At 39.4% G+C, this 27,689-nt stretch overlaps 1 protein-coding gene across 6 annotated transcripts in view; it reads left to right on the top strand.

Annotated features, from left to right (window-relative positions):
* Positions 1–27,689, top strand: part of PCSK5 (proprotein convertase subtilisin/kexin type 5) — a 249,914-nt gene that overhangs the window by 140,732 nt on the left and 81,493 nt on the right. For all 6 annotated transcript variants that reach the window (XM_018085966.2, XM_018085965.2, XM_018085967.2 and 3 more), the window contains exons 10-12: positions 1,103–1,206; positions 17,686–17,803; positions 18,803–18,991. In XM_018085966.2, coding sequence (XP_017941455.2) covers positions 1,103–1,206; positions 17,686–17,803; positions 18,803–18,991 — 411 coding nt within the window. The remainder of the gene's footprint in view (positions 1–1,102; positions 1,207–17,685; positions 17,804–18,802; positions 18,992–27,689) is intronic.

Genomic DNA, 27,689 nt, shown 5'->3' with positions numbered 1-27,689 from the left:
CCAATTTTGAGTCTGATAAACTTCATTCTGGTCTGTCTTCATCATTACAGTTGAGTGGAATTGTGGCAGTGCGTGCAAGAGGGGCAGATAATGATCCTCTGAGAATGATACTTAGTGACTGGTGTTCTACACCACAGTACTTTTTTCCTCTTCATTGTTTAGTGGCTCAGTTTATCATTCCCTCTATTAAACTGCATTTTTAAAGACAATGCTATTGGTCTTCTTACAGATAATAGAAAAACTGAAAAATTGGAAGGAGAAAGAAAAAATACCCCAATGATTGTGCATGTCGATCATCTTCTAAGTAAAGAAGTTCTCCTTGATGTGGATATAGAAGAAACAGGAAAACTGCAGTCCCTAAAGATTTCCCCTAGTCCTACAAGATAAAATGTGTATTAAAAACAGCGAGGATAGAGATGGCATCTTCTTTCATCTTCTGGGTGGACAGGTTATTAGGAATCCCTTAAAGGAGTACACATCTATGCAATCAGCTACTTGTTCTGCAGTCCCTTGAAGGAATACATATCTGTACAATCACGTACTTGCTCTGTAACTATCCAGCTGTCCAGATGCAGTGCTGACTGCTTGGTCCTCTTGAAAAATATGCATAGACCCTCAGAATTCCAAGACCAGAGGTAGACAAATTAATTGCAAGAGAGGCACCTGGAATAAGTTCAATAGGAACTGGAAGTCTAAAGGAATTGCCAGCTCGACCTAGCAGTTAGTGAGGTTTAGTAGAGCTTTTCAGCAAGCCAGAAGTTTGATTTCTTCTCCTTTGGACTTACTGGAGTGCAGTAGTTGGTGTTCATAAAAGTTGCGTCTGTGTGAAATGTGCTACTTCATCTTCCCTGAGGTTTTATATAATAGAATGTTATCATATATTGTTACAGTCTGCTTATTTCAAACCTCACAGATGTATAAATAATTTCGTGTAGTATTTCTGTAAAATTAGGACATGTTCTTTTGAATGGAGCAAAGGAAAGCAGAGAAGGTAAATGATGGTTGTTTTGCTTTGGATACTTTTCAGCTTACATGACCTTGTATCCCTAAATCCTGATAAAATATGTCTGATCTGTGACTTTGTCTTTCCCCTTTTTCATAGTCCATTTCTGACCTGGAGAGACATACAGCACATTATTGTCAGGACTTCACGTGCAGGACATCTGAATGCTAATGACTGGAAAACCAATGCAGCTGGCTATAAGGGTGAGAGCTTTCTTTCTTCTTTGCCATCACAATATATTATTTGATATTTTTGAAGAAGAAATAATCTCAAGTAGTTTGTCTGACTCCCTATGCTATGTGTAGTTTGGAGACTTTTCAGTCTCAATCTTACTGGGCCTATCTTCTTTCTCTTACATAAGGGAAACCTTTTAGAAGGACTAAACCAAAAAGTGTCAGCTACTAAATACGTTGGCCAGATCTTCTTAGTCCCTTTAAATCCTGTCTCATGCACTGCTGGCAGAAGACAAAGTAAATTAGTGGTGTATTTATATTTTATAGCTAGTATTCTGATAAAATAGTCTAGAGTTGAAGATACAGCAATTTCTGAATTCCATCCGTGTTCTCATTCAGAATTATTGACAATTTTGATTTAAAATGACAAAATGGTATTTTAAATTTTTTTTCTTTATGATCAACCCTATATTATTTATATGTAGGATTTCTGTCAGATTTAGGATAAAATAAAATCTTGAACTATCATGACTTTTAATGGGACCTACTATACTGCTCAGTCACCTGTTTTCTAAAAATCTTGTTTTCTAAAAATTTAGTTTTCTAAAATCTTGTACAGTCTTGTAGATTTGATTAAAGCTACATCTTTTAAATATGTTTTCACTTTTGTAATGCAAGTAGAGGTAAATGCTTGTGCCATTAAATAGGATATATATTTTCAGGATGGCTTAAAACTGAACCTTGAATCCTTACAATGTTGTATTTCAACGCAGATTGTCTGCTGATTCCCATTCACTGCATTATTACTGCATTCAATTTGTATTGCATCCAAACAAAACCTTGGAATGGCTTCTTTCTGATTTTCTTTTCATGACAATTCCACCCAAGACTGACATAGTTTTTTGAAGATGAGAGTTGATCTGTTTTGTGCCAAGATCTCCCAAGAGATAAATGTAATATAAAAGAATCATCAAATCTTTACCCTGGTTTCACTTTAAAACTGAAGCCTAGATTTAATCTATTTCAGATCAAGGCACTGTTACCATAGAGCATCTTTAATATATAATTCTGACCTATGACATTTCTGCTGCAATGGAATAGAAATCAAACAAAAAAACCCAACTTGTTTTTGGATCTAAACCGGTTTCTAACTACAGAGGATAGATTTAGAAATAGATACTTAACTTGAGCCCCCTAATCATTTGAAGGTTATATGTTCAAGGGCCTGATTTTGTCCCAGTTAAAAGTGCATGCCCACACACAAAAAACATACGTAATGAGAAATACATGATTCCTTAATTGCAATAACATTACAATATTTGTTATTGTGAAACATCTCCCAGGATTTAAAAAGTTTTGGCAGGAGATCGTTACTGTGTTGTTACTGTATCATCAGTTTGTTGAAGCTATATGAAGGTCAAAGAACACTTTTCAAGTAGCATAAAGCAGAGATTTTTTTTTTCTATAACTCACTTCCAAATTCTATATTTTTATGTTTTTCCAGTTGTTGCCTAAGAGAGTCAAACACCCTGGGAGACATTTCACAGCAGCTGTCACTCATTATCAAAGGAAAGGTCACACTAACACAACCAGCAGTAGCAGTATTGGCAGCAGGACTTACACTGTGGGACCACTGGAGCTTGCTTATTCTGAATCTGTGGAGCCACACATTTTTTCTATGCATTATAGCATATGTATATAGTAAAGAAAAGGGGTGGAAGGATGTTTCTTCTCCACCTGTGTTAAGTCATGAATATAGATAAGCTCAGCTGGGTAACTCAGATTCAGAAAAACGGCTTGACCTGACAACACTCCACTGTAGACTCCATGGTGGAATTGAAAAAGAGGAAGACAATCTAAATGCCTTTACCTCTGTACAGCTCCAGGAGTCAACCTTAACCCAAATAAAAACAGTAGTTTTAGCTTAAATTATTTTGGCAACTTAGGCTGAGCGCATGGTTCCAATAAAAATACAGCTCTCTTTAAACCTCTATTGATTTTGGAAGAAGGAGAAGCAAAGATTTAGATTAAATCACAACATCTGAACCTGAATTAAAAGGGGGATTTGCATACTGCTGCTTGCAAGACTGAAACAGGTTTTTTTACTATTGCACATGCCAATATTTAGGATAATATTACACTATTATCCTTCACTATCACAGAGATAGTGAATCCACATAGAACACTTAAAGTGTGGTTTTTCATAGATGAACTACTCTGATCAGAATGAGTTCCTTAAGGAATTGTATCATAATTTTGTTGATAACAAGATACATATTTCTTCCACAGTGTGTTCTTAAGAAGAGAAGGGATGGGAGATTATTTTTAATTATCTAAAGGAGAGACAGTCACAAGTATCAGTCTGCTTTTCTTCAATGCATACTAGTGGAGGAAGAAGAAAACAAGAATAAAAAGAGAGACAGGCTTGCCCCTTTAGAAATGAGAACTGAAAGGGTAAAAAGCAGCAAAACTTGGAAAAACCTCTCACTCAACAAAGGGTCAGCAAGAACTGGTAACTGAAAGTGGGTCAGCATGCCATTTCAGAGGGCTGTTTTGCTGGTCTGCATGGCAACCCTCTCCCTTTCTATAGTCCCGGGCAGTGTTTTGCTACTGCAGAACACACAGAAGGAGCTCACGGATGTCATTACTGGTTTCAAGCTCTCCTTTTTTTTACTCTCTTACATTTATACAAAGGAAGATTAATTCATGAAAAACACTTGAGCCAACTAGTCATTTGCTAAAGCAGTTCTTGTTATTTGTTTAATTTTCTGGCAAGTAAACAACATTCGTTAAATGCATGTCAAAAGAATTAACTTAGAAATGAACAAGAATTTTTTTTATTTTTTTATTTTTTTTTTTTTTTTTAGTTGTTTTCTTGTAAGACAGCATGTATCTTTTCTCAGGAACTTGTTACTTGGTAGTCTCAAAAAGAAAGACTTGAATGCTCATTTCAGGATCTTCTCTGGTTAGTTAGTTTGTCAATAGAGGGAGCTTTTAATAATTAAAGCTGTTAATTACTGATTTTATGGAAAAATACTTGAGAACATTTGTTTTTGTGAAGATATCAAAACTGCTGATCTGTTTCTGCTGTGGCAGATTGTATGCAAAGGCTCCTTGTTCTGCCAGCTGTTTAGTCAACAGCAGAGCCTGCAACTGCATTCATAAAAGGAAATTCTGTGTTAATTCTAACCTGTCTCTGGGTTGAAAGACACAAAATGAAACACTGCAGTTTTAAGCAAAATGATCAAACCATGTGAGCAGTTCTTTGTAAATGAAGCTCCAAATACTGTCAAAAACTGCCTTTGGAGAAACAGACCGTTCACTAATTTGTAGGGAGATTTTTAGAGAACATACTTCACTCTTCCTGGCTCTAAAGCGTAGACAATAACACTTCAGTTCAGTGAAATAAAATGCTAGTGAAAGATAAGATAAAATGAAATCAAAACTCTCGCCACTTTTTTCAGTTCCAGACCATTCCTAGGCCCAGTGGAGATATTATTCCTACAGAAACTGAGTCACCTCAATTGCCAAGGAGTAAGAGACTACCAGAGTTATGTCACATCCCTTTAGGTTAGCTGGAATATCTGCTACTTCCACCAAAGAGTGACCAGTGAAAAGGATTAGTCACTTAATGTTTTACAGCTTTTTAATATAATTGCTAATTACAATATTAAATAAAATTGGTGATTATTCTTGTTGTAAGTAGAGCATTAACAGTCTGGGAGTGAGAAATAGACAAGCCTATCTAGGCTCCTAAATAAGAGACCTAGACTGGACAGATTTAAGTAGTGGTAACCAGTAGCCAGGAACAAATTCAGAAATGAGCTTGAAAATCTTCACAACAATATGTGCATTTCAGAGAACACAAATAAACTATTCGTAAACACCCTACTGCATGTTTTCAGTTACTTTAAAATATAAATAAATTTAAAATTATGTTTTAAAAATGTCAGAAGTTGACATAAGACTTTTGAAAAATAGCAAGCCCTTTTGAGTGGTTATGTCAATAAGTCAAAGCTCTTCATATATCAAAAGACCTTCCAGTCTTACAGATGCTTCCTGATATTTTCACATGCCACTGGTAGCCAATATCAACTCTATCCAGCCCTAATACCCATACACACAGTGGATGGAGCAAGGGAAACAGGAGCTTTGAGTTTGACTGTTGTAATATCCCACCTCTGTTTGTTGTCAGTCAAACACCAAACACAGGAAGTTGCGCTGGTCTCTGTAGGAATGAGGAAGATCATATTCTATGCAAGCTAGACTAGGTGATTTTTTGTGCTTGGAATATTAAGGGAAGAAGACCAGCCTGGCTGAACAGAAAACTTTGCCTGGAATGCAGGGGAAAAAGGTCAGTGTATCACCTGTGGGAGACCATTGGCAGGATACTCAGGAGGACTACATACAAGGATGTCATGAACCGCATGCAGTGAGAAAATTGGAAGGGATAAAGCCCAGCTAGAACTCAGTTCGGCTCCTACAGTAAAAGGCAACACAAAATCTTTCTATAAATACGTTAACAACAAAAGGAGGGTTAAGGAGAATCTCCATTCTTTATTGTATGCAGGAGGAAAGAAAGAGACAAAGGATGAGGAAAAAGATGAAGTAGTTAATACCTTCTTTGCCTCAGTCTTGAATAACAAGACCTGTTGTTCTCTGGGTACCCAGCCCCCTGAGCTGGAAGACAGGAGTGGGAAGAAGAATGAAACCCCCACAGTCAAAGCAAAAATGGTCAGTGACCTGCTATATCACCTAGACACACACAAGTCTCTGCGATCAATTGGGATCCACCCAAGGGTACTGAAGGAACTGGGGCAACAGCTCACTACTTTGCATCATTTACCAGCTGTCCTGGTTAACTGGAGAGGTCCCAGTTGACTGGAAGTTAGCAAATATGATGCCCATCTACAAGAAGGATCAGAAGAAGGATCTGGGGAACTACAGACCTATCAGTCCGACCTCAGTGCCAGGGAAGGTCATCTTGAGTGCCATCATGTGACACGTACAGAACAGACTTTGACACTGTTTCCCACAGCATTCTCCTGGAGAAACTGGCTGCTTATGGCTCAATTAGGTGCCCAGTTTGCTGGTTAAAAAAATGGATAGATGACCAAGCCCAGAGAATGGTTGGGAATTGAGTTAAATCTAGCTGGTGGCCAACCACTTGTAGTGTTTCCTAGGGCTGAGTACTGGGGCCAGTTCTGTTTAATGTCTTTACCAATAACGTGGTCAAGGGGATTGTGTGCACCCCCAGTCAGTTTGCAGATGACACTGAAGTGGGTGGGAGTGTTGATCAGCTGAAGGAAAGGAAGACTCTACAGAGGGTTCTGGAAAGGCTGGACCGATGGGCCAAGGTCAGTTGTATGAGGTTCAATAAGGTGAAGTTCTGAGTCCCGCACTTCAGTCACAACAGCCAGTGCTACAGGCTGGGGGAGGAGTGGCTGGAAAGATACCCAGCATAAAAGAATCTGGGATGCTGATCAGCAGAGGCTGAACATGAGCCAGCAGTGTGCCCAGATGGCCAAGAAGGCCAATAACATCCTGGCTTGGATCAGAAATAGTGTCCTCCTATACTCAGCACCAGTGAGGCTGCACCTCAAGTCCTGTGTTCAGTTTTGGGGCCCTCACAACAAGAAAGACATTGAGATGCTTGAGCATGTCCAGAGAAGGGCAACAGAGCTGCTAAGTCTGATGAGGAGCTGCTGAGAGAGCTAGGCTTGTTTAGCCTGGAAAAAAAGGAGGCTTGGGGGGTCCTTATCTTTCTCTGCAACTACCTGAAAAGAGATCGTAGCATGGTGGGAGTTGGTGTAACAAGCAGTAGAACAAGAGGAAATGGCCTCAAGTTGTGTCGGGGGGGGTTAGATTGAATATTTAGGAAAATTTCTTCTCTGAAAGGGTTGTCAAGCATTGGAACAGACTGCCCAGGGAAGTGGTAGAGCCACCATCCCTGGAAGTATTTAAATGTTGTATTGATGTAGCATGTGGGGACATGGTTTAGTATTTGGCAGTGTAAGGTTAGTGGTTGGACTTGATGATTATAAGGATCTTTTCCAATCTAAATGATTCTGATTCTAAGTAGGCAGCTGACAGCAAGAGTTCTGGAAAAGCAAATGTATTTTTGGAAAAGGCAATCTAGCCCTGTAGCCATGACTGTCTTCAACAGAGTGGTAGATATAAAGTCTGAGGAGAGATGTTGGCACTCACATAGGTAATCATTAGTCTTCTTTTAGCTGAACTGGTTAGATTAATTGGAACTTTTTTGCATTATAACTCCTGATTGGAAGTTGTCTGAAGTCAAAGCAGCGTTTAGATTAGCATCTGGAAAGGAGGTAATTAAACTAGCTCCAATTACTAGCTAGTCTAACAGTGGCTGAAAGTGTCTCCCCCAGCACTGACAGCACATGTAAGATAGGAAAGGTCTGTGTCCTCAGGAATCTCATCCACATTTAAATATCATAGGAATCACAGAGTCAATAACATAACCTTTAGAAATGCTTCATACAGAGATCATTGTCATGGCTAGAGAAAAATCCATGGTGGGATTTGGAAATCAAGATGGTTGACGAAAAGTGGTGTAAAAACATGTGTATTTTAGCCGCAAGTTTAAAATTACTGTCATGTTTTCGGAGGGACACTGCAACCTTTCTAGGTGACTGTTGTTTCCTTCCCACATGTAGCAGTTCGGTTTGCAGCTATAAATAAAGTCTTCCTTAACATAATATTAAAATTGCATTAAGAATTTTTCAGTGTTTCATATGTTAAACCCAAACAAATTGCCAGGTAACTGAGCTCTGCTAGCCTTGAGTGAAACTAAAATATGTCTTTGGGATTTGGGGAAGGGAGCTGGAAAATATATTGAACTATGCAGCCTAGGTTGTGGTTGTTGGAATTTTTTTCTCTCTAACACAAACTAAAGTCCACACAATGTTGTTTCCAGTTGAAAGACATTTAAGATTAGGAGTACGTCTATATAGTTCCAGAAATGGAGTTGTACAAAGCAGGAGAGGGAATCTTTCAGAGAAATAGAGAGGCATAATTACTTTTCCCAGCCTCAAACTTTTCATTATCAAAGCTTCTCATTTACTTGTTGAGTCTGCAACACTGTTTTCTTCTGTCTCTGAAAAGCAAGAAATGAATCTGTGAATGTAAAACAGATTTTAAGCAGAAACCTCAAACCTGTGTTGGGATACATAAAGGAAAGTGGATGGACATTTGGTCTTCGAGTTGGTTACTTTCCTGGGGTCATATATCGTGAGTCAGACTTACCAGTGTTTTAAAATGTAAATTAAATGGCTCTAAAGTAGGAATAACAGCAGGCAAGATGCATAATTAAGCTTTACATTTGTATTATAATATAACACTCAGAATTGTCACCAAACTATGATCAGCATAGCAGACAAAGTATTTAAACTAGTAGTGCCTCAGCTTGAGAACTGAGATGACTTTGTCTTAGATATAAAGCTATGGATAATTACTATGCTCTACAGCTCTCTAGTATTCCAAGCATTGCCAAGTAGACTTACAGCACTAACAGGATGCATACCATGGGAATGATAACCTTTGACATTACTTCCTTTTAAGAAGTCCAACTCAGACCTTTATGAAAACTCTGCAAAGGACTGGGGGGTAGGGAGGAAGGGGAGGGTTAAAAGTCTTCCCCTACGGACTCATAACCTAAGAGTCTACCATGTAATGTGAAATGGAAATTCCTATTGGCAGTATTGAGAAAGAAGAACCAGGATCAAACAATTTAAAAAATGACTGATAAAGTGATACAATTCTCCAAAGCACAAGTTCTTAATTATAGATGTTGAACACTGAATTTTAAAAGAAAAGTCTTTGAAAGTTATATGCATTTGCATGACCTCTTTATATACTAATTATTGATGCAGTACACTTCTGCTAACATTATAGGCAAATATCTTAGCCATGCTTGTATACATCCAGGGCAATGGTGGACATCTTATGCATGGGGTAATTCTATTGTTTTAAAAAAACAACAAGCACTTGCCTTTAAGAACACCAAAGCTTTTCACTGTTGTTGCATTGCTATAGTTCCTTTCAGTAATTGCCAAACTAGTTGTAGTTTTCTTATCAGTGTGCCCACTTTAATGGAACTAGGATTCAGGCTGATTAGGAAGAAGATCACACCATCTACAATGTAGTGTTTTAAGCCCTTAAGACATCCTGTCATGGTGTAGAATTTCTCATAATAGTAGGGGGCTACAACTCAGATCAGTTAGGTGCCCTCCAGAAAAATCAGCTTTTGAGGAGTCACTTTTAAGTGAGATGATGCTGAACTTCATCCACAATTGCCCAGCTATGTCTGTAGGCTTGGCTTACTGTTTATCTTCCTTTTGCATCAGGTTACTGATGAGAATCTACTACATAGCTCTATGGGAAGAGTGTGAAGTCAGCTCAGTTAATTAATTTCTCTGCTTTAGGATAAAATTGGTAAAGTTTTAGTTCTAAAAATCAGCATCATTATTATTAAACAATTTGCAAAAGGTTTTATTGTGATTTTTCTGAGTATTTGTATATCCTTCCTCTGCCAAAATCAGTCAGGAATTAGTTTGAGTGTAAATATCCTGCTGGAGCTTTGACACTTCAGAAGAGACAGAGCCATTGTGTGGGACAGAACAAGAAGGAGACCAAGTGCCTGATACATCTGACAGCACAGAAATGCTGTCTTTGTGTTTCCTGATAGCAATCTGTCGGGATTTCCACTTACAGTACCTTTGATTCATGTGTCATAACCTATTCTGAGCTGAAGCCTAGCACAAAAGGTGTTTTTATTGTTTGATACAATGAAATTATATTTGGCTGCTTTTGAGCTACCAAGAAATTCTAAATATACCTCTGAGGGTAAATTTTCTCCTAATAGAGGAAATGAGTATATTCTTTTAAAAGGTGTTCCATGGTGCAGTCACAAAATGGCTTTTTTTGTTTAAAGAAAATTTGCAAACTGCCATGCTTTTCAATGGATCTTTGTGCTTTTTGTAAAAAAAAAGAAAATTAAAGTCCAGTTTAAAAAGACTACTCCTAGTTAAAAAATTATAGTTTCTATTACTGTAGATGCTTCTTAGCCAACTTTATTTTGGCAAACATTTTTTTCTCCTCTTTAAATGCATATAATCCTCAGATTTATTCCATTCACATAAGCTGACTTATTTCAAGGGATATAAATGAATGTCTTCAGTAGAGGCTTTATGATTTACTGCCAAATTCTGCTGCAGAGAAGCAACAGCTTGTCTATCCTAGCAATTACCAGCCAGCACTAGTCAGGTTTTCTGTTTCTGTCACAACTCTGCTCCTTTGGAGGCAGAGAAGTAAGCCAGGCTTCCTGGTCACTGCTTTTCAGCAAGGCTCACTGGTATTTTCTCTGGCTGGTTAAAATGTCCCCATATGCAGGACACAGTAGATACCATGTGCTCTGAGGACTGTGTTAACCTGGTTTACTCATTCCTAAACAAGTGCTGGGAAGTAAATTAGAGGATGGGGTGGAAAAAACTGCGAGTAGGGGGAAAACTTGTCATGGCTGTGCTTGGTACACATGCTCACTGTTGACTGTGGACCAGCTGAATCCCAATACTAAGAGCTTCTGTCCATAAGCTGCTAACACTCATGAGCAGGGGATCTATTTGGGTGGTACGCGCTGTCGCTACTAGTAGAACCTGACTCTGATGGCCCAAAAGTGAATTTCACTTTTAGTCCATTCTGTCAACCAGTGTCTACTTAATAACCACATGAGTTTTAAATTTCTGAAATAAATAAAAAGTGCCAGGATATGGATGCAAATGGAATCTTGAATTTAATTCCGTAGTGTTTTAAGATGGTGTGTTCTAGGGCTATTTTTTTAAATGGCTGCAAAGTCTCATAGAAGGTGATGCAGTGTCAGAGTTGCATACAAGCTATTCACTAAGGGACACTGGCTACTGGAGATTTAGATTCTACTAGCTATCCTGATAGTGTTCTTGGGCAATCTATTTTATAAATGAATACGAGCTTTTCAGAAGAAAATAAAAATGTAAATTGGTTTTTGTTGAACTTATTATCAAGTAAAGCCATGGTTAGTATATTATTGAAGAAATTATTTGTACTAATACAAAAATTAGAAATTAACATAAACACAACTGGAAACTTAAAAGCAATTTTTAAAGTATTCTGTTAGCACCTTTCTGACTATGAAAGGGTTCAAAGGGCTGGAGCACCTCTCCTTTGAAGAAAGGTTGAGAGAGCTGGAGTTGTTCAACCTGGAGAAGAGAAGGCTCCAGAGAGACCTTATTGTGGCCTTTTAATATATAAAGAATGCTTAAAGAAAGATGGAAAGAGGCTTTTTACGAAGGCCTGTAGTGACAAGACAAGGGACAACTGTTTTAAAGGAAATGAAGGTGCATTTACATTGGACATAATGAAGACCATTTTTATAAGAGGTGATTGGTAACAGCCTATATGGCTTTACAAAGAGGAAATCATGCCTGACAAATTTGGTGACCTCCTGTGACAGGACTTCAGCATTGGTGGATAGGGGCAGAAGCACAAAGCATTTGACACTCCTGCACAACATCCTCGTCTCCAAATTGGAGACACATGGATTTGATGGATGGACCATTCAGTGGTCCAGTTGACTGAATATACATACGAAGAGTTGTGGTCAACAGTCCTTGTGCACGTGGAGACCACTGGAGACCAGTGACAAGTGGTGTCCCTCAGGGGTTTGTATTGGGGCCAATACTGTTCACCATCTTTGCTGGTGACATGGACAGTGGAATCAAGTGCACCCTCATCAGATTTGTGGGCAATACCAAGCTGGTGGAGTCAAAATGCTGGAGGGAACAGAGGCCATCCCGAGGGACCTGGACAGGCTCGAGAGGTGAGCTGAGGCAAACCTCATGAAGCTCAACAAAGCGAAGTTCAAGATCCTACACCTGAGTTTCAGCAATCCCAGACACACCTAGAGGTTGAGCAGAAAAGTGATTGAAAACAGCCCTGCAGAGAAAGACTTGGAAGTGATGGTTGATGAAAAGCTCACCATGAGCCAGCAGTGTGCACTTGCAGCCCAGAAAGCCAACCAAATCCTGGGCTGCATCAAAAGGAGCATGGCGAGCAGGTCAAGGGAGGTGATTCTCCTCCTCTACTGTGCTCTTGTGAGACCCTGCTTGGATTACTGCGTTGAGTTCTGGTGTCCCCAACATAAGGACATGGAACTGTTGGAGCAAGTCCAGAGGAGGGCCATGAAGTTGTTAAGAGAACTTGAACACCTCCCCTATGAAGACAGACTGAGAAAGCTGGGACTGTTCAGCCTGGAGAAGAGAAGTTTATGTGGAGAGCCCATGGCAACCTTCCAGTATCTAAAGGGGACCTACAGAGAAGCCGGCGAGGGACTCTTCAGTCAGGAGCTGTAGTGATAGGACAAGGAGCAATGGGTGCAAATTGACAGAGAGGAAATTTAGGTTAGATTTTAGGAAGAAATTTTTTACTGTGAGGGTGGTTATACTCTGCAACAAATTGTCCAGGGAGGTTGTGTGTGCCCCAACCATGGCAGCGTTTACGGCCAGGTTGAATAAGGCCTTGAGCAACCTGGTCTAATGAGAGGTGACCCTGCCTATGGAAGTGAGGTGGGACTAGGTGATCTTTAAGGTCCATTCCAACCCCTTAACATTCTATGATACTATGGTTCTGTGATGAGGATGGTGAGGCACTGGAACATTGCCCAGAGAAGCTGTTGGATGCCCTGTCCCTGGAAGTGCACAAGACCAGGTTGCACAGGGCTTTCAGCAGCCTGGTCTAGTGGAATGTGTCCCTGCCTGCAGCACGGAGGTCAGAGTAGCTGAGTTTTAAAGGTCCATTTCAACCTGGACCACTCTATGATTCTATGATTCTGTGATTCTATGATTCTATGATATAGAGGCCCTTCAGATTCTCATTGTGCATCTTTGTAGCTGCCGCTTTTAAGACAAATCTATTGGGCAACTTTCTGTTCTTCACAACCTTCTCTAATGTGCTGGTAAGTGTAAGAACTCAATCTTCTAGCATCCCTGCTGAAATCATGGATTTCAGGGAATTCTGTGGGAAAGGGCTTAGTTTACCCTTTGCTTTGTTTTTAAGTAGAAAAATTGAGGGATCAGTTCTGTATAAAATACAAAAAATATGCTTAACTTGAAAAGCATGAGGAAATTGGTTTTAAAAGCAAGAGTGAAAAAGCATGTTCTTTCATGGCTGTGTTACTGGCTTGTAAAACAGTTATGTGTTTCAGAAATCACCCCCGGTTATCACAGATTTCTCGTCATATATTGACATGAAGTAGCAATATGGCTGAAAGAAGATGAATTCTCATTCAAGATCAGTGTTCTCTTAGATAGGACATGACAAAACAAAACAGTGTAAGCCATGTCATCATAACATTTCTCCTTTTTTGTCCCTTAATTTTCATTAGACAATTGTTTTTCCTAGTTGAAACATTTCTGTATACTAAGCAACTGACAGAGAAGCAATATAGAATTATTAAAGCAGTACAGAATTAAATCTTTCTTTTTGCAATTAAAATGTGAAATGTGAAAGGTTGGTCAGTTTAAAGTACTTTTGGGATGAGAGTCTCACATCTTCTAGACTTGCTAAGCAACATTTAAGAAAACCACGGTATAAGGGATATTTTAGATTCCTATTCAGTCAATCTCATTTTGGATCAAGATCCTATAGTAACATAAACAAACAAGTTATAATATTTACAATCAAACAGATTAATCTAGTTAAGGAAGCTGCATATTCCTCATTTGACAATCTGAAATTATTACCATTTCTCTCTGATTTAGTATTTGGTATGTGTATACAAAGTATTTATATTTCAGATGCTACTTTCACAGTATATAGGATACTATATAGGAAAGGCCAAAAATATACCAGGGAGAAAGTATTCTGCAATGCTTTTGTCAGATGAGTAAAACAGCAAGGGAGGCTTAGCATCTAAGTTACTGATGAAACATCTTCATGACAGGTGACAAAACTGCAGCCTAACAAATCCAGTTTAGCTGCACTGGAAATGTTTTTTCAGTGTCTGAAGTCTGCATGATTCTGTTATGATTTATCAAGACCAGCTGTTCTTATTTCTCTTAGTCAAGTCAAGTGGGGTATACATTCTGCCTTTAGATTTGGGGATAGCTTTGCATACTCTTTGTATATAAATGAGAAAGTTAATGAATTTTCAATAGCAGTTTCAGACAAAAACAAAGGGATTATGAAGAAACTCGGGAAGTCTCTCAGGCAGCTGAGAAGGCCTTGATTTCATGGTGCACTAGTGGAGGAATTGCTGCAGAGATTATTAAATGAAGTCCTGAGAAACGTTATTCTCTTAGTGATAAGATTAAAGAGATCAGTTAAAACTCAGTATTTAACTGTGTTGTGAGAGGCAAGTTTTTCTCTGAAACATGTCCTGCATCTGTAAAGCTCTGTGTATGCCTGTTATTTTACAGAAATATAAATGGTGAGTTACATTGCTGCATGAGTAGAGAGAGAATTCAAGACAGTTCTACCAATGGACAGCTTGATCACAAGATGATCACATTTTTTAATGCCTCAGTTGAGCAAGAGCGACCCTCCTTAGTGGACTCTTGCACTACTCCTTAGTCACCAGCTTACACTGCACAAACCTCGCATTTGTATTTTTTCTCCGAAAGATAAATGTCTTCTTACAAAACAGCCCAATATTCCATCTGATGTCCTTAATGATTCCTAGCATCAACTGAACCCATCAGGAATTCACGACAGTGATAATGTAGAGCAGTTGGGTTGGTGCAAGGTCTGGAGACATTTTGCACTTGCAATTAACTTATCTCAGTCTGCCGTCATCAGTACCTTTCAGATACTGCTTTTATATCTGGGTTAGCAGAAGTCAACTCAGTACCATTTGCAAACAAATCAGTGGCAGTTCCAGGTGTTTCCGAGAAGACATTTATGGCCCCATGAGGACTATTCAGGTAATTTTTAACCTCAGAGAGATACACCTTGGTACGGCAATACTAGCATGTATGCAGATGAAAAGACACAATTTGAAGGCAGTAGAGAACAAAATCTGCTTTCTTCTGTAAGACACATCTACTTTAACTGTGATTATTTCCTAAATTGCTGTTCCTTAGTCTTTGAAAATTACGGACCTCTACTGGTACCATCAGTTGCTAACCAACCCACTGCATCAAGGGCTTTGAAGTGCAAATGTTGCAGGCAGCCAAATGTCAGCTGTCCACATCCCTGACTGTCAGGAAGTTTTTATTTCAATGCAAAAACCTTTCAAGGAAATAATGTACTTCTGTTTCAGCTGTGGAAAGAAAAGAAGCAAGAAGGTGCAGAAATTCTCACTCCTACCTCTGCTCTCATGCAAAAGAGTTTAAGCATTGAATCATGGACAGTTAACACAACCACATAGACTTGATTGGTAATTTTTTCTCCTGAATGAAAATTTCTCCTAAATTCTATGTCCCAACTAATTGTTAGGATGGGAAAGATAGAAAGTTCACTCTTTAGATTTTATTTGCATTTTTAATGTGCATATTAGGGCAAAAAGATTCTAGAATGAGTAGATTAAAAGTCACTTAAGTTTCCATCAAAAGGTCACTGCTTAGTGGTGGCAAAGTTAGGTGCTCTTCTGCCCTTACTTCTGGGTAAGAGAAGGTGAGTTGAGGAGAATCTTGGCTCTTCTTTGAGCTCAGTAGTTGGGTTGAACACACACATATATATAGAACTGGACATTCTGAGTGCTAAGTCAATGTAAGTTGCTAATTGTCAGGAATTAAAAATTCTGTGAGTTAGCTGAAAAATATTTTCCATTCCTGAAAATTTAATCCTCACTATTTGAATGTACTGCTCAGAGTAACTGTGTACAGTTACAGACTACGTAAGACTTGTTCCTCCTGCTGATTTTCAGAGATGACAGGAGGATTATTAATTAAAATTCTAGTGTACGAACAGACAAACGTCTTCACAGATAAATATGTGCTCATAATCAGATGTGGTTTTTGCAAGATGGCATCTAAGACTAAGGAGATTTCCATCACAGGAGTCTTCTTGACAGTACAAAAAGTTTCTTTATTTGAGCTTTCCTTGCCGTCTTTCTGGCTGCCTCTCCCCGCATGTAAAAATAGAACATCTCTTTCCCTATCTATTTGTTTTTGAAATACATGAAAGAGAATTCAGAAAGCTGAAGGACGGCTGAATTTAATTATTTTCATGTATTTTAGTTGTGTTTCATTTCTGAACAGGACGCATGCCTCATTTGGCAGAAGAGCAGTAGTTGTCTCCTAAGGAACATTTCCATCCTATGTGCACTTCAGTTTGGGGCTTAGGGGGAAGGAGATGGGAAGAAAACCAGTTCATTACACAGTCATTACACCTTGCAGTATTTTCCACTGAAGAACCCTTTTCAGCTGGCAGTTTCAGACAGTATTAGGTACTGCCATGTTTGGAAGATGAGATCCTTAAACATTGATTATCTTTATGCTTTCAACTGTATTTGTTTGATAAGGTTGGGGATTTTTTTGGGGTAAGAGTCATTTGAATTCTGTTTTGGCAATAGATAGAGATTGCTATCACAAACCCTCTGCAAAGTGCAGTTGGGATGACTTACACCATGCTTTGTTTCACTGTTGGTTAAAATAGCACTTACATTTTTCTGAGGGTTTCCTGGTAGCACTGTCCTGGTAGCAAGCAAACTCATTTAGTGATATTACCAATCTAATCTCCTCCCTGTGGAAGCTTTTTTCTTTCACTCCTTCTGCTGTCAGAACTTTATCAAAAGCCCTAACTTGACACAATAAAACATATCTAGCAGCTCTTCTAATTCAGCAAAATACATTTGCAAGGTTCTGTTTTGATTGGAACAGCATCCAAAACCATACAGCTGATTCAATAAGTGCTTTTCACCCTCATGATGCACAGCTTTAGGGAACTGTTGGCTCTACCTGGTTTTTTGATCGGTGGCAACCATATTGCATACAGGAACGGGAGAGCATCTACATGCTGCTTACACTCAGGGAAGTTAAGAGAATACAACAGTTACAAAAGACAGTCAAATTTATTGTCTCAGTTACCTTTAATACAGGTACATGCCCGTGTTTGGTACTGGAGTAACAGAAATAACCTTCCTCCAGTTTTTTACACCTTTTAATATTATCTCTTGTAAGAGGGCAAAATTAAGGTGCATGGACAAAGGGTAATCAGAGGCAATTTTACTCTCTGGCCTTCTGCAGTTCTCATGGTAGGTAACTCCTACCATGCTAGATAGCAATGTAAGTAGCTCCTCATGCCACTTCTGTAAGAAAGCAGTGAACAGGTTTAGTGAATAAATTAGGTATAGTCATTAATGTTTCTGGTAGTGAGATTTTTGAGCTTTGAGAGAAAGCAAGGAAGAAGTAGAAAAGAAGCAGCTGCTGTTAGGATGTGACTCTCTGGAATTAATCTATGATGAAAACTGAAGTTTTTTGTTATAACTGCAACCATTCTGTTTGTACCTTGCAGTGAGCCACCTCTATGGATTTGGACTGATGGATGCTGAAGCAATGGTGATAGAAGCAGAAAAGTGGACAACAGTCCCTCCACAGCATGTGTGTGTGGAGAACACAGATCGGCAAATCAAGTAATACCCGCTACCAAAACTCTTGCTGGCATAAATTTATGGAAAGAGTTTGGGTATAATTTACCCCTCCCTTGCATTTTGAAAGCTATACCAGGAATCTCTGTCACATTCACAGATGTCAGGTCATTTGCCTGTAAACATTGTTCCCTGTAGTGCTTGGGGAAAGGCCCTAGTTTAAAGAACACCTGTAAGGTGTAAAACAGGCCAGACTGGATAACAATAAATTTTGATGTTGATGATGCACCAAAGAACAATGTTTGGTTGAGTGCGCTTCAGTCACCCTTCTAAGAAAAGTACAGACTTACCAGTCCAGGATCTAAGAAGCAAATACGCTTTCCATACTCTCTCAAACAGTCTTAGGAGAGTCTCTAGCTCAGAGCCTAAGACTAAACTTTTTCACTTGCTAGGATAGGGTGTCTATAGAACCAGGCTTAAGAGCAAAATTCTCTTTGTGCACTGTATGGATATAGAGACAGCATCAGTTATAAGGCACACTTTCAAAGCATTAAGATTATTGTTTGATAATTATATTTGACAGGCTTGATCCATAACTGGTGTAGTCTGCAAGGATACCATGCCAATTTAAAACACATGCCATTCAGTACAGTTAATATGTAATACTTGCTGTTACGTAAGCAAGGACTATAACTATACCAGGCATTTCCTGGGGTTTAGCAACCAGCTGTGATCCCATGACAATCCTAGCAATTCTCAGCTGGCCACTAATCCACAAAAATGCTCTGTCCAAAAGACTTATTCCTATTTTACCTTGTGTACATGCTTAACAGAAATACAGACCATTAGCCATTAGCTGCAGCAAAATAATTACCCTGTGATGATATTTTTAGCTAGGAAGTACATACTAAAACTAATGGTTAGAGGCTACCGAATTCTCAGTTGTCCCACACTGTCATTCACTACTAAACAAAAAATATGTGGTTGTCTATTTTACACAAAAAGCAAGAAATGATAATGTTGTTTGCTATGTTTCTATTATAGAACAATACGACCTGACAGCGTTGTCCGTTCAATTTACAAAGCCACTGGCTGTTCAGATAATCCTAACCACCATGTGATCTACTTGGAGCATGTGGTTGTGCGCATCACTATTACTCACCCTCGGCGTGGAGACTTGGCAATTTACCTAACCTCTCCATCTGGAACTAGGTCACAGCTCTTGGCCAACAGGTATAGTATGACAACACAGCTTCACAGTACAGTCAGCATGCAGAGCCTGTGCTGAGATGTCCATGTCAGCAAAGAATAGACAAGTCATTACAGCAGGGTTGCTGGCAGACGCAGGCTAATTATTTTTTCTAATAGACCTGGGCAGAGTGAAGTACAAATGAACTCAAAAATTGTGATCTCAGTGGAAGAGTAGTCTGTAAAACTGTTGAAGGATATAATCTCCAAAATAAAGATTAGTTAATTTTGATAGTCTTTTGTGGTTCACAAGTTGTTAGATAGCTGGAAATGTGAAGAAAATAGTAACAGGCTCAGTGTTTATAAGGAAACTGAATGGAAGTATTTCTATGTACTATAGCCATTTATTTTTCATTTTGGTCCTTTTCTTTTCCGGTTTTTTTGCTAGGAATAAAAATCAGATAGAATAGTAGTTCTTTACTGCTATTTTCTTTAAGTTCCTGGTGTTACCAATTTCTGTATCCTGTTTTTCAAAGTAAATATACTCAACCCATGAAAAGCTCATAATAGGACAACACTGACATTTTCTTGGAAGAAAACATTGACAGACTTTGCAGGTAAATCTCGCTAAATCCATGATCAACACCACCACCTCCTACCAGAGATGATTAAGGCACTAAGACACATCAGAAGCCTTCTCACACTTTACCTCATTTACAAATGTGCAAATAAGTTACATTTGCACTAGAAATGCTTCTATAGTTCTCCATGTGGCTAGAAATATTCTTCCCAATGGGACCATAGTATGACAGGGAATCTTTTTTTCCTTAGTGACTTGCAGATTTAGATGACGGCCATTCTGTTAGACCCAATGCTTGGCTCCCAAATAAAAGTTGATGTTAGTGATGTTATATGTCTCAGAAACTGCAAAAGCTGCCATATATCAAACGTGTGTTGTAAGAACTCTTCTGCCATCATGCTTAAGTCTTCTCAAAAGTTTATATCCCTAGTCCTACTCTCCAGGACTTTTAATGAACTGGAAATGGCCTGCATTCCAGACTGCTCTTCATCCACACTTCCACAGCTAGAAATGCTGACTGTCTAGCTCTGGAGACTTGTATGTCCTCCTGTACCTCAGTGGTAGAAGGACTTATCTTTCCTCTTGGAAAAAAAAGGACTTGTTTGGAGACAGTCAGATGGACGTGGTTCTGACTGAAGTGTGAATGTCCATTTTCATTAGAGATTATGTTAATATAAAAGAAAAGGTGTACTGAAAATACTCTTCAGGCTATAGACATTAATTCATCAAATGGACAGAAAGTTGTCTTGGAATTTTGGGGTCCTCTAGAATATCTCCTCTGCCATCAGAACCTTGCTGATAAAAGCACATAGGCACACACATCTGTGTATCTCCCTGCTACACTACTACACTGAACAAAGAATTTGTCCTCTGCTAACCAGTGCAGAGGCAGGCTTCTCTTGTTAGTTATGAAACAGGCTTTTGTTTTTCTGTTTGAAGAAATCCTTTTTTAGTTTTCTTTTCAATTTTCATGCAGCGGTCCTTCCTTGGTCCAAAGTGAAAAAAATTGAAAGTCCTCCAACTAGGTATCCAAACGAAACAATCTTGTGTAAACCCAGTGGTCTTAACATAGCTAACTTTTGGCTCTAGGCTTTCATGTGTTGCAGCTGACCCACAGCAAGAGGGATAAACATTCCAGTATTCACAGTTCATCTCTGGTGATGACTGTTATGTGGAATAGGTACAAAATCTGATTCAGTCAGTTTCTCTGTAACCCCTGCTCCACAGAAACTAGTTACTTTTCATACCTGTCATAGAGAGAGAGAATGCAAATATATGTATTAAAATAAGGGGAAGTTCAACTGTTTTTTTATACTACAGTATCACAAGACTAACCAGAAAACAAAGAAACCTGAAAGGCCTTTTCATGTTTTAGCACTTCCCAAAAACCAAATTATTCATGACAGAGCTCGTAAAGTCACACCAGAAATTCCCTTCCCATGGGAACTTCAGAGATATACTGACTAGTAATCACATTTTGCTGAAACAAACAACTCTGGGCTACTAATATTAGGGATAAATGTATATTGCACATTCTAGGTCTGAAATACCTAGAGTCTTCACAAGCCCTTTCTTAGGGTAAAGAAATGGATATGAATACAATACTTTTCAAAATGGTATTTCAAAAAGGCTTATTTTATTTGGTCTGGCTGTAAGAAGTCATACGGCTTAAAGGTCTGGAAATTAGTAGTATGCTGAATGTTGTTAAGTGTATGTTTTAGCATCATTTTATAGAATAAAACTTGAAGTAGGAATGTTGTTGTTCACTAATATGAAAAATTAGTTATGAGGTTCTTGATTCTTAAAGTGTTAAAAATCAGAAAAAATGCATTCAAGTGTAAGCATGCATGGAGAGATACGTTGGCAGCAAGCAGTCCGGCTTTTTTTAAATAGGCAGAGGTCACAGACGCTCTTATACATTGCTGCTACCTGACTTAGATGCTTTCTCAGACGTACAAGACTTTTTAATGCACGCATACATGATTAATAACAGCAATATCAGCTGTTTTTACTGAACCCAGGGAAAACCTCATTGCTTTACTGTTAATCATTTGGGTTTAATTTGAAACAGTTTGCTGGTAAAACGTATTTAAGTGCAAAAGGTATATTTTACATGTGCACTTCTTCTCCCCCAATTCTGGATGAAAAGTCATTGTGTGTAGATTCTGGTGCATTGACAAGTAGGTCCCTCAAGGCAGTATCTGGCCTTTTTTCTGCATATTTTATCCCTAATGTTGGCATCCCCTAAAATTACTTCAGTAAGAAAATTTGTTAGTCAGAGTCAATATGGATTCCTTTGCAGTCATTTGGTGGATTACACTGTCACTGGCTTGAGCTTTATGTGCATTCTTCAAAAACTACATTACAAGGAACATCTGCTTTGTTGTTTCGAAAGTGCTAAACATGATTACATTGGATGTACTGCAGCAGAGGAAAATAAAGGCTAGGAAAGTGCTGGCTGGTGTGAGGATGAGGCTACAGTTAAGACCAATGGGGAACAGTATCCCCTTTTTGAAAACAATTGGTCATTAGATTTGGCAGCGTGGGTTTCTGAGTGTTTTTTGAGACATACCAAGGTCAGCTCTAACAAACATTCAGTACAGGGAGGCTATGGAGGGGAGGCTAAACACAAAGGGGATAGAAGAAGCAAACTTAGGGCCCATTTGTCTCCCACTGAGGTCATGGCTTATTTAATTCTTGCCTTTAAATTTAAAGCAGCTGTTGCCACTTGAACTGCATAACTGAAATATCTCAGCCACGTGGTGGCAACTTTCCAGGCCACTAGCTTCCTATGCTTATATGGCCCTGACATTAATAATACTTCTGTTCACTAACAAAGGGAAGTATTTTCATGACCATCTTTTTCCTACCGTGAAACCTTAGACAATCAGTAAATTTTAATAATACCTTCCTCTGCAGGAGACTCTTAGACCAAAAACAAGATATTCTTATCTAATCTTACTCACTAGGTTGCTTAGTAAAAAGTCTTGGCAATCAAAAGTAGAAGAAACCTTTCTTTATAGGTGCAATCTTTATTGCAATACTCTAATATTAAACAAAAACAACATTACATTTTTTGTATCCAAATCTGATGAAAAGTATAGGGCCAACCTTCATGCTGAGTGTCCCTGTTATACAGTAACTGAAAAGATCTCTGAGGTGGTATTATTAAGTCCACGATATATAATAATCTGTAACAGTCAATTAACAATTCATCAGACTGCATACTAATCATTTACTTATCCGTGATAATGTTTGATAAGTATGTCCTTGATATAAATTTTGACTTGGCATCTGTTGGGACAGGTACAATTTCAGAAGAATTTGTAACAGAAAGTTAGGAATTCAGTTTTCGCTAGGAAGGCTTTCTGCCTAGATGGTAACTCTCAAAGGCGGTTTCAGTGCTTTCTCCCCTCACAGAGCAAGAGAAGTTGTCAGTCTCTCCCCCTGATATGTGAGAGGAGACATGCCCTAACAGACATGCACAGAGGTCTCGGGAAGGCAGGGGAGAAACAGAGAGGATAAAAGGGGTCCTGAGGGGGCAGGAACTCACCTTTTGCCCCTGAAGGCCCGATGCGCCACATTGTAAAAAAGTGGTCCTTGCATCTGAAATAAACCTTTTTTTCAATGCTTCCACTGCCTTGGCATTCTTGGGAAGAATACCTGCATATGTTTACCTTACAGCATCAACCTGACAAATAACAAAGTTACCATCTCAACTGGTTCCATGCTCCTTAAAAGATCCTATTCCATATATATTTCTTTCTGGATAAGGAAAGTACACCTGAACATCTGATCATTTAATTCATTCATTTAACATCACTTAAAATGCAGTCCTTGTAGCGCCTCAAAGGTTCTTTGATTTGAGAGTTTAGTGCATAAGCAAAGCAACTTAGAAATACTTGGACCATTGTGTATGTACAACATGCACATACAGACAGCCTCAGTCAGTATATTTGTGCTTTGTTTTTGATTGTTCTTTTGATCTGTCTGTAGCTTTTTGACTCATTTGCAGAAACACAGTACATATATTCAAAGATTCAAATTTAGACTTTACCTTATAAAATTCAAATCTTTCCCAAAGCAGTATTCTTAAAAAAAGCTAGTCAGTTTTCTCTGAAATAATATTACCAGATTTTCACCATTTCCATGGGTGGAAGCTTACAGTTCCAATCATAGCATATTTTAGGTAAAGATGTTTTTATAAACACAAGATATTAGATTTTTGTCTTTTCCTCCCAAAATTGCTTAAAAGAATGATGCATTATTAAAATGGAAATCTGACAACAATTAAAAATTTCAAAATAAGACAAACATACTCCAACAAAAACTATTATGCAAAATATTAGGCTAATTAGAGTAAAAATAAACAGCACCTTGTGTTTCGATGTATGCAAGTAGAAGCCCAGAGGATACAAAATTTACAGTGTAATTGCACAGTAGTTGTATAATACTATATAATTTGCAGAACCACAGAATCAAAGAATATGCTGAGTTGGAAGGGACCCATATGGATTATCGAGTCCAACCCTTAGCCCTGCACAGGACCATCCCCAAGATTCACACCATGTGCCTGAGAGTGTTGTCCAATGCTTCTTGAACTCTGTCAGGCTTGGTACTGTGACCACTTCCCTGGGGAGCCTGTTCAGTGCCCAGCCACCGTCTGGGTGAAGAACCTTTTTCTAATATCCAATCTAAATCTCCCCTGACTCAACTTCAGGCCATTCCCTTGGGTCCTGTCACTCGTCACCACAGAGAAGAGATCAGTGCCTGCCCCTCCTCTTCCCCTCATGAGGAGACTGCAATGAAGTCTCCCCTCAGTCTCCTCTTCTCCTGGCCAAACACACCAAGTGACCTCAGCCACCCCTCAGATGGCTTCTTCTCAAGGCCCTTCACCATCTTTGTTGTCCTCCTTTAGACACTCTCTAATAGCTTAATATCTTTCTTATATTGTGGTGCCCAAAACTGCCACAATATTCAAGGTGAGGCCTCACCAGTGCAGAAACAGAGCAGGACAATCACCTCCCTTGACCAGCTGGTGATCTCATTCTGCAATCTGTATGTACATCTGGGGTTGTTCCCCTTGTTGAACTTCATATGGTTGGTGATTGCCCAATCCTCTGATTTGTTGAGATCTCTCTGCAGGGCCTTCCTGCCTTAAAGGGAGTCAACAGCTCCTCCAAGTTTTGTATCATCTGCAGACTTACTTAGCATCCCTTCCAGTCCTGCGTCGAAGTCATTTTGAAGAGCACAGGGTCTAAGATGGAGCCCACTAGTGACAGGTCACTGTTCTCATGTTACCCTGTTTACTGTTACCCTGTGTGCTCAACCTGTGAGCATAGGGGAATAGTGAGTTGGGTAATCTAGTTGCCTCGATGGCAAAGAGAAATATTGCTGCCTTGTTGCACTGACAGGGTGTTTAGAAAGTAATACATTAGTTATCAGACAACAACAATATGACAACAGTATGACAATTTAACTAACAGTTGGAAATAATCTCTACAATGACGTAAAATGAACATACTCACATGCTAATTCTGGGTAATAACTGTGTATTAATTTCTACCTTTTCAGTAAACAATAAGTGCCACGTGTTTGTGAGATTTTGCTGTATTCAGAGAACTGATTTAACAGTGACATGAAACAGGCCCATTCTGCTACCAGAATATATTTACATATACACACATAGGTGCACATACAGAGGCACAGAACTGCATCAGAAGAAATTCTCACACAATTATCAGTGAAAATTAAGATAATTCTAAATATATATTTTAATTTAATTTTATGATCTCTAATAGATTAGAATACTATCATCATCATGGCTAGGCTTCGTGAACGAAGATTTGGGAAGGGCTCTATCCACGTTTGTTACAAACACGTTGGTGGCTAAAAAGGCCAATGCAAGATGGGCATGTCCGGTTGCAAAAGGCACAACAGAAAGACTCCTTAGGTGGTATATTTTGCAAGGCACGATTCTGTGTTGTCTTTTCTCCTCAAGGGTGATCCTGCGTGCGTTCTCAAAGGCATCAGCAGCGTTATAGATGGTGTGTCTCCAGGCCTCCCAGTTGGAGGCCAGAGTAGACCAGTTATGTTGATCAGTATGGCCAAGGCTGAGATGTTGTTTCAGGGAGTCCTTGTATCTTCTCTTTGGGGCTCCTCTCTTGCGGCAGCTGGTGGCAAGTTCACCATAAAGCAGGATCTTAGGGAGGTGGTGGTCCTTCATCCTTGAGACGTGCCCTGCCCAACACAACTGTGTTCTCAATAAATACTATTATAGGCATTCATTTAAAATGGAAAAAGCACAAATGGCAAGTTGAATATGAGTCACCAGTGTGCCCTGACAGCCAGGAGGGCCAACCATGTCATGGGGGCCATGGGGTCAGTCGAGGGAGGTGATTGCCCCACTCGACACTGTACTGTTGTATTTCCACCTCAAGTACTGTGTGCAGGTTTGGGCACCACAATATAAGAAAGATGCAAAGCTATAGGAGAGTGTCCAAAGGAGAACTCCAAAAATGGTGAAGAGTCTAGAGGGAAAACCATATGAGGAGCAGCTGAGATCACTTGGCTTGTTCAGGCTGGAGAAGAGAATGAGGAGAGACCTATAGCAGCCTACGTCTTCCTTACAAGGAGAAGCAGAGAGGCAGGCATCGATCTCCTCTCTTGTGACCAGTGACAGGACCCAAGGGAATAGCATGAAGCTGTGTCTGGGGAGTTAGGTTGCATATTAGGAAAAGGTTCTTCATCTAGGGGGTGATTGGGCACTGGAACAGGCTCCCCAGGGAAGTGGTCATGACACTTAAGCCTACCAGAGTTCAAGAATTTTTGGACAATGCTCTCAGGCACATGGTGTGATTATGGGGACTGTCTTGTGTAAGGCCAGGAGGTGAACTTTGATGATCCTTGTAGATCCCTTCCAACTCTATGATGCTATGTTTCTGTGTTTGAAATGAGAGCATGAAAATCGACTTTTGGCTGAGCCCTATAAAGTGCATGGTCCATACAGTTTCAATGGCAGTAAGTGTGGATATGCTGTACCTGACCCCATGCCTCTGACTGACCTAAGCTCCCAGCAAGAACTATTTTATTCATGTTCTGTGTGGCAGTTTTCGTTTTCCCAATGCTTGCTGAACTTCACTACCTTTTGAGAATAAAGCTTGAAATTAGTTTAGAAAATAACAGTAAAAAGTCACAAGTGCAAATGTCATAAATGTTAATCTAGTCCAATGATGGATTTTTCTCTGTTTTATGGAAAAACATTTTAAATCGATTGCATTTTCTGCTGTAGACATCTTGTTTAATTAAAAAATATTTAAACATGGCTATTACCAGTGGAATTTTCACACATAAAGACCAAATTAAAATAGTGATAAATATAATACATACGTATATATGCATGTATAAAAGATATACATGCATATAGCAAAAGGAGGGGCAAGGAAAACCTCCATTCTTTATTGGACATGGGTGGGAATATAGTTATCAAAGATGAGGAAAAGGCTGAGGTATTTAACACTTTCTCTGTCTCAGTTTTCAACAGTAAGACTGGCTCTCCTGAAGACAGCTGGCTTCTGGAGCTTGTAGAAAGAGATAAGAATCTGAACAGCCCCCCTGTAATCCACAAGGAAACAGTTAGTGACCTACTGAGCTGCTTGGATCCCCACAAGTCTATGGGACCAGATGGGATCCACCCAAGGATGATGAGGGAGCTGGCAGAAGAGCTCACCAAACCTCTCTCCATCATCTACCAACAGTCCTAATTCACTGGGGAAGTCCCAGATGATTGGAAGTTGGCAAATGTCATGCCAATCCACAAAAAGGGCCAGAAGGAGGACCTGGGAAACTACAGGCCCATCAGCCTGACCTCAGTGCCTGACGAGGTTATGGAGCAGATCATCCTCAGTGCAATCACACAGCACCTACAGGATGGACAAGGGATCAAACCCAGCCAGCACAGGTTTAGGAAGGGCAGGTCCTGTCTGACCAACCTGATCTCCTTTTATGATCAGGTGACCCCCTGGTGGATGAGGGGAAGGCTGTGGATGTGGTCTGTCTGGACTTCAGCAAGGCCTTTGACACCATCTCCCACAGCATACTCCTGGAAAAGCTGGCAGCCCACGACTTGGACAGTGGCACTCTGTGCTGGGTTAGGAACTGGCT

The sequence above is a fragment of the Manacus vitellinus genome, unplaced genomic scaffold, assembly GCF_001715985.3.
Source record: "Manacus vitellinus isolate BGI_N305 unplaced genomic scaffold, ASM171598v3 scaffold_9_pilon, whole genome shotgun sequence".
NCBI lineage: Eukaryota > Metazoa > Chordata > Aves > Passeriformes > Pipridae > Manacus > Manacus vitellinus.
Note: the sequence above shows the minus strand (reverse complement) of the source record. Positions and strands in the feature narration are given on the sequence as shown.